Source organism: Rousettus aegyptiacus, unplaced genomic scaffold, assembly GCF_014176215.1.
Source record: "Rousettus aegyptiacus isolate mRouAeg1 unplaced genomic scaffold, mRouAeg1.p scaffold_m13_p_3, whole genome shotgun sequence".
Taxonomy (NCBI): Eukaryota; Metazoa; Chordata; class Mammalia; order Chiroptera; family Pteropodidae; genus Rousettus; species Rousettus aegyptiacus.
The window spans coordinates 116,087,118-116,104,031 of NW_023416306.1; the positions used below are offsets into that span (position 1 = coordinate 116,087,118).

Here is a 16,914-nt window from a genome sequence, read left to right on the forward strand (position 1 = left end):
CCAACGTGTACAGATCGGAGGTCATGCGCATACTCATATTTCCCCATTAGTATTTGTAACCTCCCTGGGGGTGCATATCTAGTTTCCTCAGGAAGCTATGAAATAGATGGGGGTCCCCAGAGAATGTGGTCCCCCCTCGGAGTGTGAGGGTGAAGGGGGAAGAGAAAATTCCTGATTATTTTGAGATCTCTGGGAAGGCACTCCTATCATTGGGCCATCTAATAAGTCTGGATCTTGGTAAAGGAGCATAGAAGCTTGTACATAGGACACTTCTTCCCACTTTTCCTGTTTCTTGCAAAAAAGACCTAATTGGAGGGTAGTATTGTAGTTTAGCAAACTGTTTACAGGCCAAACTTTTTGCTCCCCCTCCCATTGTTAGTTTGGAAGGAGGAGGGGCCCCTGGGTCCTTGCTGCAAGAAATCGCTGCTGCCTGAGTTTCACTAACAGCTGGGCTATGGGGCTGTGGTTCCTGCCTCCCCTCATGGTGCAAGCCGGGAAGTGCTCCTGCCCCTGGGGAGGAAGAAGGAAAAATATTCTTCCTTTACTGGGACTTGAACCTAGGTACCCTAGGTAAAAGCACTGAACCTTAACCCCAAGATACCTGGCAACACAATCCTAGTTGTGCCTGAATCTGAAAGCATATTATCCCACCCCCTGAGAGAAGTTCATGTATTTTGTGTTTGGCCCCTGGAAGCGAGTCACACAAACTATAAATTTCACATTTCCGTAATGGGGATAATGATATTCTCATCTTATGGCTGTTCTGAGCCAGCATTCATAAAGTCCCGTTATACACCCAAGGTAAGGTAGGGATACTATTAGCATAGGCAGCAAAGGACAGAAGCACAATGATGACGTGCACAGGCTTCAAAGTCAGAACTACTTGATTCAAATCCCAGCTCTACCTCTTAATAATGTGACCTCAGGTGAGTTGCTGACCATTCCAGGGTCTCAATTTCCTCATCTGTGAAAAAAAATGAAACCTCCTACTTTCATTGAGTTGTAAGGATTAAATGAGATGCTGTATATGACATGCTTATCACAAGTCAATAAGTAGCGATGTTGGTAATCGAAAGGCAAAACGAAGTGCCCAGTTAGTTGAGAGGCAGCCCTCCCTCTCCAGACTCAGCAGAGAATCATGACAGTGCCATCCTAGGGTGGGGGTAGTGGGGCATAAGTTTTGGTGAAAGAGACAATTCTATACATAACTTTTAGGACTGCCTCTCATTATATTCCAAAGACAGCAGCTCCTCGTGAGGGTCATGACATGGGGGCACAGAGCTCTAGACATCGTGGTGAACGTGCTGAAATAACTCAGCAGTATAATGCTTCAGACGGAAGGGGCAGGGAAAGAAATAACTAAGAAATATATGAAAAGATAGATTTACTGGATTATGAATAAGTCAGAGCATCTTTTACACATTTAGATATTTCTCGACCATTTGTTATATTGCTGTCCGTGAAAAACATGATAACGGTCTTTGGCTCATTTTTCTTTTGTGTTGCTTATCTTTTTTAACTTGAACTGCAGGCATTCTTTGTATATTCTGATGGTAATTGTTTATTGGTTAGATGTGCTAGAAATGTCTTCTCCTACTTTGACCTGCCTTTCCACTCTCTTAAAGGTATCTTTATTTTAAAAATTCTTAATGAAAACCTCTTAATTAAAAGTTCTAAATTAATTCTTAATTTATTATTTTTTCCTTTATGGTTAGTGTTTTATGTGTTCTGTCAAGGTTTTTCCTAAACCAAAGTCACTCTTCTTTGTTATCATTTAGAAACAATTTTTCTGCCTTTATATTTAGGTCTATAATCCACTTAGAAGCGATTTTTGCATATAACGTAAGATAGGAATTACATCTTGCTGTTTTTCTGTATGGATAGTCAAAGGTCCCAACACAATTTATTTAAAAAACAACCCTTTCTTCACTGTTTTTCAATGCCCCTTTTTAAATAAGTCAAATGTCTATCAATGTGTGGTTCTGTTTTTGCACTCTATTGTGTTCCATTTGTGTTTATTTGCCTATTTTTATGCTGACACTACACTTTATGCCAATAAATATTGACATCCAATACTTGTTTTTCTTTTTTTGTTTTTGTTTTTTGTTTTTTGTTTTAGCTATATCTGGCTTTTTGCCTTTCCATTTAATTTTTAGAATCAGAGTGTTGAGTTCCACAAAAAATCCTATTGGGCTTCTCATTGGGATTGCATTGAATTAATATGGGAAGAATACACATCTTGTCAATACTGAATCTTCCTATCCATGAAAAGTTTTGTCTCCCCATTTATATAGGCCTTCTTTAGTATCTTTCAATGAAGTTTTTAAAAATAATTTTCACTATAAAGGTCTTGAATACCCTTTATCAGATTTAGTCCTAGGTATCTTTTGTTGTTGTTATTTTTATAACAAAATGAGTGGGGAAAGTTCCTTCTTCTATTCTGTGAAATAGATTGCCCAAGATAAAAACTAAATGTTTCTTCAATATTTGGTAGAATTTTGTCAGTGTTTTCAAAAGGGAAGATTTTTATTTATTGAGGCAATGACTTCAATAACCATGGGATCGTTTAAAATTGTTTTTCTACTTGAGTCAGTAGTAATATTTATTTTTCTAGGAATTTTTAGTGACCCTTTTAATCTCTAATAAAGCCTTTTTTTTTGCTGAAATGGAGTTATGTAATTAATGTACTTACATAATTAATGTAGTTACATAATTAATGTAGATATATAAGCTTTTGGGGCAAGTTTTTGCTTGATATATATATATACATATTTTTCATTCTTTTGCTTTCAACATTTCTATTTCCTAATATCTTGGGTATGTTTCTTATAAGTTGTTTTTAGCTTTTCTTAAAAATCCAATCTGAAAAATTTTGTCTTTCACCTGGAGATTTTAATCTATTTACATTGATTATGAACATCGATACATTTTGAATTCGTTTCAGTCATCTTGACCATAACTTTTCTGCTTGTATTGCTTTTTAAATGTTCCTTTCTTTCTCTTTATGCTCTTTAAAAAATTGTTTAAAAGTGCTTTCTCTCATTTTTTTCTTCCTCCAAGTTTGGAAGTTATTGACTATTTCTGTTTTATCAATGGTTGCCCTAAATTGTTAACATATATATTTATTGTGATAAAGCCTGAAATTGATCAATTGCTTATTTTTCTCATAAACAATATGACTATGGAGTACTTTAACTTCAAGTAATCCTTTCCTAACTAATATGCCATTGTTGTTCAGAATTTTAGCTCTATCTTGATTTTTCAACCTTAAAAATTAGAAAATAATGTAATGTTTAACAGCCAATATTTGCTTAGATTCACACGTGTTTACCAATTTTTTTTACTGTTCTTTCTTGAGTCTTAGACCTTTCTTTCTCAATAATTTTATTTTTTCCTAAAGTACATTGTTCAGAAGTTCAGAGTGTCTCTTTGTGGTAATCATTCTCAATTTTCTTTTTCGTATGAAATTTGTTCTCACTCTTATAGTTGTTTTCCCAAGTAATCAGCCCTGGGTTAATTCTCACTACTGTCTCTGGATTACGTTTTTGTTAAAATCAGCAGTCATTCTTAATGGCTGCTGTCCCTTAATAGGTCACCTGCCTTTACTCCCTGACTGCTTACGATCTCTCTGTCTGTGGTATTCCGCAATATCACTCACTATGTTGTATCTAAACGTACATTTCTCATACCTTTCCTGCTTAGGATTCATTGAGATTCCTGCATCTGAGGATTGGAATCATTGATCAATTGTAGAAAATCTCTTAAAATATTAATTCTCCCCATCTTCTTCTACAACTTCAATTAGATACATGCTGAATTTAACCTTGCTTTATCCTGTGTATATCTTAACCTTTTTTTTTCTTTCTTTTAAAAAATTTCCCATCTCCTTGATTCTCTGTGTGGTATTCTTGGTGACCGCTGATCTAGCTTCTAGTTCACTATTTCTCACTTCAGCATCATCCCATCCAATTATTGAATTATTAAATTTCAGTGTGTGAACCTTAATAGGATTCCGGTTCAAAAAAATAAAAGCAGCTATAAAAGACATTTGGAGAACAAATGAAAAAATTAGCGTATGCATTAGATCTTAGATAATATTGGAGAATAATAGTTAATTTTCTTAGTGATAATGACACTACAGTCAGTAGGAGAGTGTTCTTGTCCTTAGGAGGTACTTGCTGTACCCTAAGTATGCTCTTGAGTATTTAGGTGTGACGTATTGTGATACTCACAACATTCTATCAAATAGTTCAGCAAAAAACTATAATCTATATATACATATATAGATAGGTAAAACAAAGATGGCAAAATATTAACAGTTGTTGAATCGAGATGTAGATTATGTGGGCGCCCATTTTTTAAACTTTTCTAGAAGTTTGATTTTTTTTTTAATAGGAAGCTAGAAAACTATGATAGTTGAAGTTTTAAATTCCAATAGCAGGGTTAAAATGCAAAATCAAGGAAATCTGGAATGTAGAACAAACAAAAATAAGAAAATACAATAAAATTAAAGGAAGTTTAACATCTGTGTTTTTAGGAGTTCCAAAAAAAAAAAAGAATTGAAAAGGAGAGAAAAGTCAAAGAAATATATAAGAATATCTCAGAACTGAGGACCAAAGTCTCTATGTTGAAAAGATTCACTGAGTGCTCAGCACAATTTTGGAATTGAGGATTGAGGATGGGATGCGAGGAAACCCTAAAAGCTTTTAGAGGGAAAAGACAGGTTAAATACAAAGGAATGTTCATCAAAATTGCATCATACTTCACAACAATACCAGATATCAGGAGCAATGAAACAATACCTTAAAAATTCTGAAGGAAACTGGTTTTTAACCTAAAATACTGAGCCAAATTCTGAATCAAATGCAAAGGTAGAAAAGAGATAAGTTAGACTGTCAAGGATTCAGGCAGTTCACCTCCCGCGCACCCATTCTCAGGAAGCTACAAGTTGTGTGCCAATAACATCAAGGAGTAAACTAAAGCGCAGTTAAAATTTTATAAATGAAATTCCACCCAGAATAGCTGATCTGGTTCATATGGGAGGAGGCTGCAAAGGCAGGCATTGTTGGGGAAGCAATGGAACAGCTAGGTTATCTGATAAATTTAAGTTTTTGGAAAACCATTGCTGGGAGAAAGCAATGATAGATACAGAGAACATAAGAGAATTATAAAGAATAAGAGAAAGGAAACATTTATACAGAAAGGAAATGTAACACAGAATACTACCTAGCTAAGAAGTGAACAATATTTACCTAACCATACTAAAGTAAATACTGAATTTTAATTTTATCAAAATTATGACATAACTATTTTGGGAAGATGGCAAGCAGAGCATAATGTAAGAAGTCTCAGTCTCATTCACCAAAATAGGAACCCTACTGATACTTTCTAAAAATAATAAATTAAAAAGTAATAAGTACATTATTTAGAAATGTAGCAGTAAATATCAGAAGAACGCGCTAAAAGAATTGAAACTGGCTGCCCCTGAGGAGAGGGATTCGCAAGGCAAGAGATTGCTCTCCTTCTATGTACCTTGTGAGTTGTTTGATTTTTTTTTCAACTTTGTTCATGTATAAATTGAGTAAAAATAATTTTTTTTACAGTAGAAAAGAAAAGCTTTATTAGAAGGGAAAGTACACTTCCAGATGTGGAAGCAGTCCTGAGCAAGAGAAATGTGGCTCAAAAGGCCAATAAAATATGTTTTTAAAAGAACTAACCTCACAAATTATTTTGAGGTATTATAGTACCTTATAATGCTAAAACCATTGTTTCAGACTCTAGTGGACATAAAAATCTCATGGTGTGCTTATTTAAATTGCAGAGTCTCAGATCCTACCAAGAGTATTTGAATCCTTAGGTCTGAGATGGCGTCCGGGAATCTGCATTTTAAACTGTCCTCCCAGGTGATTCTGATGCAGGTAGTCCAAAGTCCACACTTCGAGAAGCACAGAATAGATGAAGGCCAACAGGAGTCAACAAGTGCATGGCGAGACAAGATCCTCTTAGTGGGCAGGCGGCCAGAACTGAGTTTCCACCTGTATCAGCTCCGTGCTCTCACGTTAGAGTTGCCCATTTAAGCACGGTGAAAAAGTTGAGCTTTCTTATGAATATAATTCTGACATGCAATTATCCTCCTTCCTTAGCCACCACATTCTCTGCCTCATAGGTTCTGAATTTGCAGGACGTGGGCCCACTGTTCACTGCCACTGGGGCCCACTCTCTGGGGACTGTCATTTGAGGTTGAGTCACCTACCCTCTGGGTCCCTCTCACAGATTAGAGTCCCTAAATGGCTAGCCAAGGTCTTTGGGGGGATGGGGCAGGGACATCAGGAGAATGAAGGCTTCATTAACCTCAGACAATGGCTTAGAGCAGATTCCTTCTATGCATTCAGCAGCCTGTATAGGATTAGTGTATACAGCATGTTTCGAAGGCCCCATGCTATATCCCATTGGCCGCCAGTGTCAAAGGCATGAATGCCTTTTGCTGAGGCAGGGTAAGCCTCGCTGTAACTATATTTTCTCTTTTTAAAGCAAGAATCCCAGCAAGGCTGATGGAGGTACCCTAAAGGTCTACAGGCCATTGTGGCCTATCCTAGGGCTGTCCCTGGCTCTCTCGCTCCCGTCGCTGGCTCCCTCTCTGACTGATATGGTGCTGCCCCTTGACTGTGGGCTCAGGGGCCTCCAGCCAAAGCTGCTGACTCTGACCACGGCCTCTCTCTCTCAGCTGTGTTCATTTGCATCGCGCTGCTGAGGGTGGAGGAGCTATATAGGCTCTGGCCCATTCAAGAGAGGATTAGGCCTGGACTGAGGGCACAGGGGGAGAGAGGCCGCAGTGAAGGTCCTGCTCCATTCCCTGAGCAGTCACCATGCCCTACATGCTGCCAGGATTCTTCTGTGACCGCGTAATCCGGGAGAGGGACAGGAGAAATGGAGAGGGCACAGTCACACAGCCCCTCAAGTTTGAGGGGCAGGATTTTGTGATTCTCAAACAACGGTGCCTGGCTCAGAAGTGCCTCTTTGAAGACCGTGTATTCCCAGCCGGTGTTCAGGCCCTAGGCTCCCATGAGCTGATCCAGAAAACCAAGATGAAGGCCATCACGTGGAAAAGGCCAAAGGTAGGGATGGGAGGTGGCCGAGGGGACAGCTCCTGGGGATAGGAGGTCAAGTGGTCCAGAGCCTGAGGCCCACTCTGAGCAAGTGGCTTACCACGGTTCTCCTACCCATGTGCCCTCAAAATACCTACCTGCTTTCTCTTCAGACTAGAGATGTTATTTTCTATTCCTGAACTAGAGATGATTATGATATTTTATAGGTCCCTGAGGCTGTAAATATTTTTAAGAGAGCTAATGCACTGACTTAAATTTATAGTAAAATAGTAGGGATAATTAATTATCATGTCCCTTCTTGAGAGCAGGTATTCTGGGGGTGGGAAAATGGGGTTTTAAGAGGACTAAGGCCCAGAGTTTCAAGGAGGGTTCTATGGAAGGCAATGAATAGTTAAAAAATAAGGGGCTGCAGGAGGCTGGAGACTTATTTACCTTCTTAACCTTTCACCTAAGGCTGCCTCATTAGTGACATGTCACTTCTGTTTGAACAGAAAGGTCCCTAATGACCAGCCATACTCCTTACAGGGTGAAGCAGTGTGCTGCTCAAGGATTCCCAACTGTGCTACTGAGGAGCCCATTTGTTTCAGCTGAATTGGTCAAAAACCTTGGGGTGTGCAGGACCAGGCCCTTCGCCCCGTGTGGGGGAACTTATAACCCCAAAAGGGTCCGCTGCCGGCGAGGAACTGTCTAAATCAATGGGCTCCAAGGCTGAGTGTGTGCAACCCAGCGGGTCTGCAAGCCGATGCATTGGAGTGTATGAAAAATATTTGAACCAGTTCTATCTGTTTATCAAATAAATGTCCAAATTTAGAACTGTTTTAGATATACAGAAATATTGTGCAGCTGCGTACCTTGTCCCCAGTTTTCCCTATTATTAGTATCTTTCATTATTCTGGTGCACTTGCTACAATTAATTAACCAAAATTGATACATTATTATTACCTGAAGTAAGTTCATACTTTATTCAGATTTCCTTAGTTTTTAGCTAATATCCTTTTTCTGTTCCAAGATTCCACCTAGGGTATGACATTGTGTTTAGTAGTAATGTCTCCTTATCCTCTCTTGGCTGTGACAGTTTCTCAGACTTTCCTTGTTTTTGATGACCTTGACAATTTTGAGTGCTGGTCAGGTATTTTGTATAGTATTCCTCAACTGGCACTTTTCTGCTGTTTTTCTCCTGATTAGACTGAATTTATGGGTGTTGGGGAGGAAGACCACAGAGATAAAGTGACATTTTTATTACATTGTGTTTCAAGGGTATAGACTATGAACATGTCTTATCATTGTTGAACCTGGTAACTAGCTCAAGTAGTGTTTGTCAGTTTTCCTTACTGTGAAGTTACTTTTATCCCCTTTTCCATATGGTAATCATTGGAAGCAAGTCACTAAACATAAGCCCACGCTTAAGGAGTGAGAGTTATGCTTTACCTCCCTGAGGGCAGAGTATCTACATAAAATTTTGAGAATTCTGCATGGGAGCTTTTTCGATTCTCTTCATTTATTTATTTATTTATTCAATCACTTATTTCAATGTAGACTCATGGATATTTTATTTTGTACTTTGTATCATAATCTAATACTACTTTTTTGTTGCTCAGATTTTTTTCAGCTTCAGTCATTGGGAGTTCCTGTCTCTCTGACATATCCTTATTGTTGTGGGGTGGGTTTTTTTTCCCCTTTGAGCACTTCCTTGTTTTCTGACACTACAAGATACTCCAGGCTCATCTTGTATATTTCCCGCCCCAGTCTTAGGATCAAACATCTCCCCTTGGAGCCCTGATATTTTTTTATTGGAAAATAGTATTAGAAACCAAGATCAGAGTGCTAAGTGTGCTCATCGCCACCAGGGTATCATTGTCATTGTCCCTCTCAGCTGATAGACAAAGGAATATCTCAAAACTTCTTCTTTGATCTGTGTGTCATTTAGAAGTATGTTGTTGTTTAACTTCCACATAGTCTGAGATTTTCCCATTATCTTATTTTTATTGATTTCTAGGTTCATTCCACTGTGGTCTGAGAACATACTTTGTATGATTTCTATTCTTTTAAATTTGTTGATGTGTGTTTTCTGGCCCAGAAGTGGTCTATCTTAGTGATTCTTTTATGTGATCCTGAGAAGACTGTTAATTCTGCTATTGTTGAAGGGAGTATTCCATAAAGGTCAATTAGATCAAGTTGATTGATGGTGCTATTCAGGTCAACTCTATCCTTACTGATTTTCTTCCTACTTGATCTATAATTATCAAAAGTATCCAAGTATAATACTAGATTTGTCTAGTTCTCTTTTTAGTTATATCACTTTTTGCCTCCTGTCTTTTAATATTTTGTTGTTAGGTGTATCCAAATTTAGAATTGTTATGTTTTCTGGGAGAAATAACTCCTTTATCATTATATAGTATATATCTCTTTATCTCTGATCATTTTCCTTGTTATGAAGTCTGCTTTGTCTGAAATTAATACTCGAACTTTCTTTTGATTAGTGTTAGTACAGTATATCCTCCTCTAGCTATCCAAGTCTGTATTTAAAATAAGTTTCTTATAGACAACATATAGTTGGATCTCATAACATCTCTTTTAGTTGCTACATTTAGACCATTCATTTTCAAGTAATTATGATATAGTTGGATTAATATCTACCATGTTTGTAACTATTTTCTAGTTGTTACAATTGTTCTTTGTTTCTCCCCTCTCCCCTTTCCTGACTTCTCTGGTTTTAATTGAGTATTCGATATGATCCATTTTATCTCCTCTCTTAAGTAAATCGATTATACTTTTTTTAAAAAAAAGTTAATGGTTATGCTAAAGTTTCCAATATACATTTACAACTAATCTAATTCCACTTTCAAATAACACTATACAATTATATATGTAGTATAGTACCTGATAATAAAAAATTCCCATTCTTCCCTTCCTTCCCTGATGATGTTACTGTCATTTATTTCACTTATCTATGTGCTATAATTACTCAACACATTGTTGTTATTATTATTACTTTAAACAAAGTTACCTTTAGATTAAGAATAAAAAAAAAAGTTTGTTTGTTTGTTTGTTTGTTTTAAGCCTATAGCACCTGGTCTTCCTGGGTGGTCTCCCATCCAAGTACCAACTAGGCCCAACTCTGCTTAGCTTCCAAGATCAGTTGGGATCTGGCTTGTTCAGGGTGGCATGGCCATAAAAAAGTTTTCTTTTACCTGTATTTATTCCTTCTCTGATGCTCTTCCTTTCTTTATATAGGTCCAGGTTTCTGACCTGTATTATTTTCCTTCTCCTCAAAGAACTTCTTTTAACATTTCTTGTAAGGCATGTCTGCTGGCAATGAAGTTCTTCTGGTTTTACTTGTCTGAGAGTTTATTTCTCCTTCAGTTTGAAAGACAATTGCTCTGCATATAGAATTCTAGGTTGGTGGGTTTTTCTTTTATCAATTTAAATATTTCATTCTAATCTTCCTTGCTTGTATGGTTTCTGAAGAGACATCTGCTGGAATTCTCATATTTGTTCTGCTATACAAAGGATATTTTTTCCCTCTTCTTTTGAAATTTTTTTCTTTGTCTTTGATTATCTGCAGTTTGAATATGATATCCCTAAGGTAGTTTTGCTTTGTTTTGTTTTACTGGTGTTTACTCTGTTTGATATGCTTTGAGCTACTTGGATCTGTGGTTTTATAACTGTCATTAATATTGGAAAGTTTTTGGCCAGAAGTACCCTATATATACATATATCTCTTATAGCCCATCCTTTTAAATGTACATTTTGTTTGTTTTATAATGCACATTATGTTGTATAATATATACACTAACACAATTTAAAACCAATAAGAATACTTACCTAGGGTAAGCATTGATAGAGGTATACAAAAAAAAAAAAATGTTTGGCAATACTACGTAAACCACAATACTCAAGAACTGAGGAAATGGTCATCTGTTGCTCATTTCTGGGAATCCATCACTGACAGATGTAGTACCCAGGCTAGATTATAGCCAAAGGTGCAGCTAGAGGTCCCTTAGTTGCTTAGGGGCCAACATAACCAGGTCTGGACATTCTAGGGGATATTTTTGTTTGTTTATAAGTAAAGAGAGAGAGAGGAAGAAGTAGGTTGTAGGGAGAAGTATCTGAGAAAATCAGAGATTTTTTTATGAATTAACCTTCAACAAGTTTAGTAGCTGACCCTCACCAAACAGACATCTTTTATGAAGACAAACAATTGAGTGTCATTAGCCCATGGGTTTCCTGGACGGCAGGCAAGGATAATTTCCCATTTTTATTGTATCCTTAATTCCCTTAGTTCTGTACATACATAGAGCTCAATTAATGTTTGGTGAATTTAACTGAAGTAGTGTTGAAGGTAAATGTGGCATATTGGGGAATATCTGCTAAGGTCAAAAAAATGAAACTCCCTTCAAAAACCTGGACTACTAAACACAACAGATATCAGTATAGTTGCTTCTGTCATGCCAAGTAGTCAACCCTGGAATTGGTGGGAGGATGGGAGAATGAGGAGTGCTTTTAAACTTATAGACCAAGGGGAGGAAGCTACACCTGTAATAGCTAAAAAATGTAGCTAAAATTCCAGTATCTGAGTCACTCTATAATGTATTCCTTATAACAGGGCAAGAACATAAAGTAGTCAAGTGTTTCAGCTGGCAAGTAACAGAGGCCCAACTCAAACTAATTTAAACCAAAATATCACATGTAACTTGAATGTTTAAGGGCGATGTTGGATCTAGACACTGAATACAGCCCTCAACCCATGTCATCAAGACACAGTCCCTAATATTATCTGTCTATCATCTATCTATCTATCTATCTATCTATCTATCTATCTATCTATCTATCATCTACCTATTTCCTCCTTCCTTACTCCTTTACTCCCCCATCTGTTTCCTCTGAGTTGACTTTAATCTCAAGTAAGCCAGTTTCACGATGGGGCAAAGTTGCCACCAGCGGCTTCAGGCTGACCAGCTTAGCAACTCTGGTAGAAGGATGTTTTGGGTTTTTTTCTCAATAGTTATAAGTCTTGACCCATATCTTATTGGCCCAGATTTGGTCATGTGCTTATTCTGAACCAGTCACTCTCACTTTTAATTGCCCCAACTATACATCTGGAGCTTGGTGAGGCAGAAGCCCATTGGAACGACATGGGCTGACAGGGGGTTGCTTCCCAGTGGAAAATTGAAGTATAATCTCAGGAGGAAGGAGAATGTATTCTGAGAAGGCAAAAACACCGGGGAGACAAAAAATATATATATATGTCTGCTATACCTTAATTGGCTTCTTTGTTTTTTTTTTTTTAAAGAAGGAACTCTTATTTGGAAAAATGAGTTTTACATGTTATTATTGGGAAATGATTTCTAAAGACCACAATCCTAATGTTGACTTTCTCTTTACTACCAGATTGTTATTGCTATTAGTTTGTTTGTTTGTTTGTTTGTTTTTTTGATTTGTTGTGTTTTGTTTTTAGTGCAGAGAGATAGGAAATAATTTAGAAAGACAAACATAAATCATGAGTTATATATCCATTTCAACTTCAATACTGCAGGGTTATTACTTGTTATTCAATTAAATAATTTTACATATTTTCTTTTACACTAAAAAAAAATCTTGGTTCCCAATGACATTAACATAAATTCTTATTTACTTTATCCTACAGTATACATGTTAAAGTTTTGGACAAACAGCCAAAATGTTATATTTTAAGTCACTCGAACTCACTCTTTTTATATGTATACTCATGCCAGCAACTTGATATGCAGCTAAGTTCCTTTGTTTCAAATTGCTTTTAGCTGTTACAGATTGCTTTTTAAAATTATCTTTAATTTTGGCTTTTAATTCTGTAAAAATTTACATGATTCCTAAGTAAAAGCTACTTTCGGTTCTTTTCAGAGTTTTACTTCTATCTGTATTCCCATCACCTTATTCCCTTCCTCTTCCTGTAGATAGGTAACCTTTTAAAAAATTCTTGGTTGGCGTTTATTCTTCCATTGCAGTTAGAGTTTCAGATAGGAGGTGTGTATGGTATGCTTTCAGCAAGACTTTCCTTCTAGCAGAAGGGACAGATTCCTGCATACAGGGAGCTTCAGCCCACTTGGATGTGCTGAGTTGTTTTGATAGAGAGAGGAATGGGGAGATTGGGAGTGGGGGAAGGAGAGAGGGCTATATCACAAGGCTTCTTGAAGCTGTGAAGAACTGTATTAACACCAACACAGAAGCTATAATTATTTCAAATTTTTAAAAGTTATAAAACAAAGCATAAGACACATCCAAACAAAAACAAAAGCACTCTCTGTTGGCCTCTGTCAGGCTTCACTTAACTGCCAGGTTAGGGGTGCCATATTGGGTTAACTTAAAGAAATGCACTTGCCAGCAGATGGGGATGCCTGCGAGGCCCGCCCAAAATTTGCTCTCTGCTCTCCTTAGCTCTCAAGTCCTGTGGACCCTGGGACATATTGCTAACTCTAAATATCTGTTATCACGTCTTAGAGAGAAAGATCCTTATTTTCTCTCCTGCACCTCTTTTCCTGTCATAGAAAACTAAACAAGAGCCATACTTTCTGTTGTTCCTTTGCCAAAGCTGTGACAGTAATAGTACTGCCCTCTCAGAGTGCATCCTTAATAAGACAGCACGTCAGTGTGAGCGAGCAATGTGAAACACCAGGATAAAGGGGCATGCTCTGGCCTCTACCACTTACCGGCTGTGTGTCCTTGGACAAGTTTTTTAAAATCTCTGAACCTGGTTTTCTCATCTGACAAAATAAGAATGATAGTGTCCAATTCACAGGATGTTTTTTGAGGTTTACATGAGTGGTGTATGTAAAACTCCTGATACTGTAGGTCAGTACTACATAACAGACCTCAATAAATAATAGCTGTGAATGCTGTTATTCTTTCCTTTTTCTTTCACAGGAAATTTGCGAGAATCCCAGATTTATCATTGGTGGAGCCAATAGAACTGACATCTGTCAAGGAGATTTAGGTAGGAAACTCCATTGGGTCATATTTAGTCAAACAATCAGAGGTGATTAAAAAGTGTGAACCCTTTACAGGAAGTAAAGGGACAATAATCTGTTTTTGCTTTTAATGAATTTTTGGGAGGAGGTTTTTATAAGATTACTTTATGTGCTGGTGATTGGTTCATTCAATTACTGTTCCTCCCACATTTCTCATTAGTTCTTTTCCCTGTTTCAACAGGACGTAGGCCTCATTCCAGGGCCTCCCCTCCAGAGTCTCAAGGGCACTTATGCACCCCACTCAGCCCTGCTTTTGACTGTTCCCATCTTTCTTAAAAGGCAGCTCTGAAATCGTGTACCAAGAATGTCCCTTGGGCACATAGAATCTATATACACACACAAAATGCATTACCAAAAAGGGTGCTTGTAACTCGAACTCGTGTTTAAATTGCCCCAGAGTAGCTCTATAGTAAAGGAGTCTTTCAACAAAGAGGACATTTGCCATGTGGATGAGCATGCAATTTACTGTCTGGTTAGTTACCTTGGCTGTTCCATTAGATCTTCCTCTTTCGTAGCCTCTTGTTCAGGAAGTATTATCTTTGGTGTGGACTGCAGGAAAGCTCTATGAAGTAAAATTGGAGAGACACACATAATTAAAAATTTGAGGGTAAAGGTCAGAAACCAAATGAAAGGAATTTGACTAATTTGGTCCCAGAAGGAGAGCCTGGCAAGCTAGTAATCACCCTTTTTACCAATACACTGTTTCAAAGAAAAGGCTGGCTGCTTCATTGGGGTCCAGGGGACCTCTCAGCCTCCCTCTGCAGTCTCAAAGTTGCTATCACATCCCACAGAGCAAAATAAAAGCCTACATACTGAACTTATCCTTCTTATAAGGCAGTTCTGTAACTGTCAGTGTACCAAGTGTGCCCCTTGGGCATTCACACACTCATTCATGCACACACACTACATACAGTACTCTGCTAGAAAGAAAGTTCAAGGAATAAGAAAATGTCCCCATCTCATTCCATTACCAGCAATGTCTTATAGACTGTTTCCAGGGCAGCCACCTAACTGGCTTTCCTTATAATACAAACCCACTTGACTAATGGGTCTCAGATGCTCAGTCTCAACTGAGGTCGGAAGGGGAAATGGACTCACATTGCAAAAACATGGGCAGGGCGGATTTCCTACAGATGTTAGGAAGACTGACCAAGTTCTGACCTACTGCTCTGTCTCCACTGAGGTCCGAAAAGAAAGTGAGCTTACATTGCAGATGGAGGAATTGCCTATAGCCTTTAGGAAAATTAGTCGTGGGGTGTAAGTTACCCTGTTGATCACATTGTCAAGGGGTTGCTGTCAGACTCCCTCCCCGATTGACACCTCTGTAAGGTCAGATCTGGAAGTAGGACAATGAATACCACTTGAACTTTGTTCTTCAAAGAAGTGGAGCAGACCGATGGGATTGGGTCTCTTTCTTCCCTGGAGGTACAGGCTCCTCCTGTGACATGTGCCACATGCTTGCCTGCAGGGGACTGCTGGTTTCTCGCAGCCATTGCGTGCCTGACCCTAAATGAACACCTGCTTTTCCGAGTCATACCCCATGATCAGAGTTTCACAGAAAACTACGCGGGGATCTTCCACTTCCAGGTGAGATCATTGGAGTGTAGTTAAGAGGGCCAGCTGCCATTCACTCACCACTGGTGTCCCCAGCTTTGACTTCTTCTCAGCAGCTCCAGGAAAGGTTCTACACAGCCTCCCAGCCATAGCTGTGGCCAGTGATCCCATTAAGGCCTCAAGCAGTTATTTATCTCTGCTCCCACACACACACCCTCTGTTGTGCCCCAGAAAGGCAGGAAGACATTCTGTGTACTGGCCTGTGGGTCTGTTTTTGCTTCTCCAGCTAGTTGGCTGCTGTTATTACCTGCAGCCCTTCTCAAGTAGATTCCTGAGATATTTTCACTGGGGATCCGTAGGGCCCTTTAGATTGTGAAGGAAACGTTGTCCACAACTATGGTTCCTGTTTACTTGTTTCCCTTTAAGGCAGGTCTATACCAAGTTTATCATTCACCTCTTCTAGGCTCTGGAAGAAAAGTCTGGTTCATCTGGAGACCAGGTTTCTGGGTTGGCCCAGAAATGAAACTTTGTTCCAGAATCAATTTAGCCATTGGACATATTCTGGATTCGAATTGTCCTGGCATTGAACCAAATCCTGGTGATAGCCCAGAACTGAGTGAGTTCCACATGTGGGGGACCTAGCAGATCCCAGTGTTCTGAGGCATCCATCTGTCTCCAGCCCTGAAGGCTCTAATGTCCTGGGACTGATCAAATCATCAATCGTACCTGCCGATCCTGTACCTCAGGACTGAAGGCCTCAGAGAGGTCTTCTCTTCAGGTTCAGGATCAGCATCCTCCTGCCATCCGAGTATGGCCAAGGCAGCCAGGCCTTGAATTTTGTTTCTCCCCTGTGCCATCGAGCTGCTAGTTTCTCCCTCTGACATTTAAGGAGCCTGATATCTAAAGGGACAAAGTCCAGACAGATTTTTTGTCTTATCGCCAATAAGGGGGAAAATGTCATTAGAAGGAAACTAAGCAACATTTGGCTTTTTTTTTTTTTTCAGCTGAAACTGAGTTGTTCATAAAAGAACAACATTCGAAACTGCAATTATTGCACAACATACTTGCTACAGTCAGATTATGTTGTGGCCACTTTCTCTTCCATGTCAATCCTTCTTCAGCAGCAATTTCTACCTTTGTCATTAAGAAATATATAAATCGATACCTCACTTTCACCTAGATCATTAGTTCTTAACCCTAACTGCGCATTAGAATCAGCTGAGATACCTAAAAATACTGATACCTGGGCC

The 16,914-nt window shown here is 38.5% G+C and overlaps 1 protein-coding gene and 1 pseudogene across 5 annotated transcripts in view; one reads left to right on the top strand and one right to left on the bottom strand.

Moving 5' to 3' along the window:
* Positions 1–16,914, top strand: part of CAPN3 (calpain 3) — a 41,334-nt gene that overhangs the window by 4,810 nt on the left and 19,610 nt on the right. For 3 of the 5 annotated variants that reach the window (XM_016144926.2, XM_016144925.2, XM_016144928.2), the window contains exons 2-3: positions 14,007–14,076; positions 15,579–15,697. In XM_016144926.2, the coding sequence (XP_016000412.1) occupies positions 14,007–14,076; positions 15,579–15,697 (189 nt within the window). Of the gene's footprint in view, positions 1–6,866; positions 7,116–14,006; positions 14,077–15,578; positions 15,698–16,914 lie in introns of those variants that run through there. The other 2 variants (XM_016144927.2, XM_036238267.1) reach the window with 1 other exon arrangement.
* Positions 10,165–10,283, bottom strand: LOC118600526 (annotated as a pseudogene).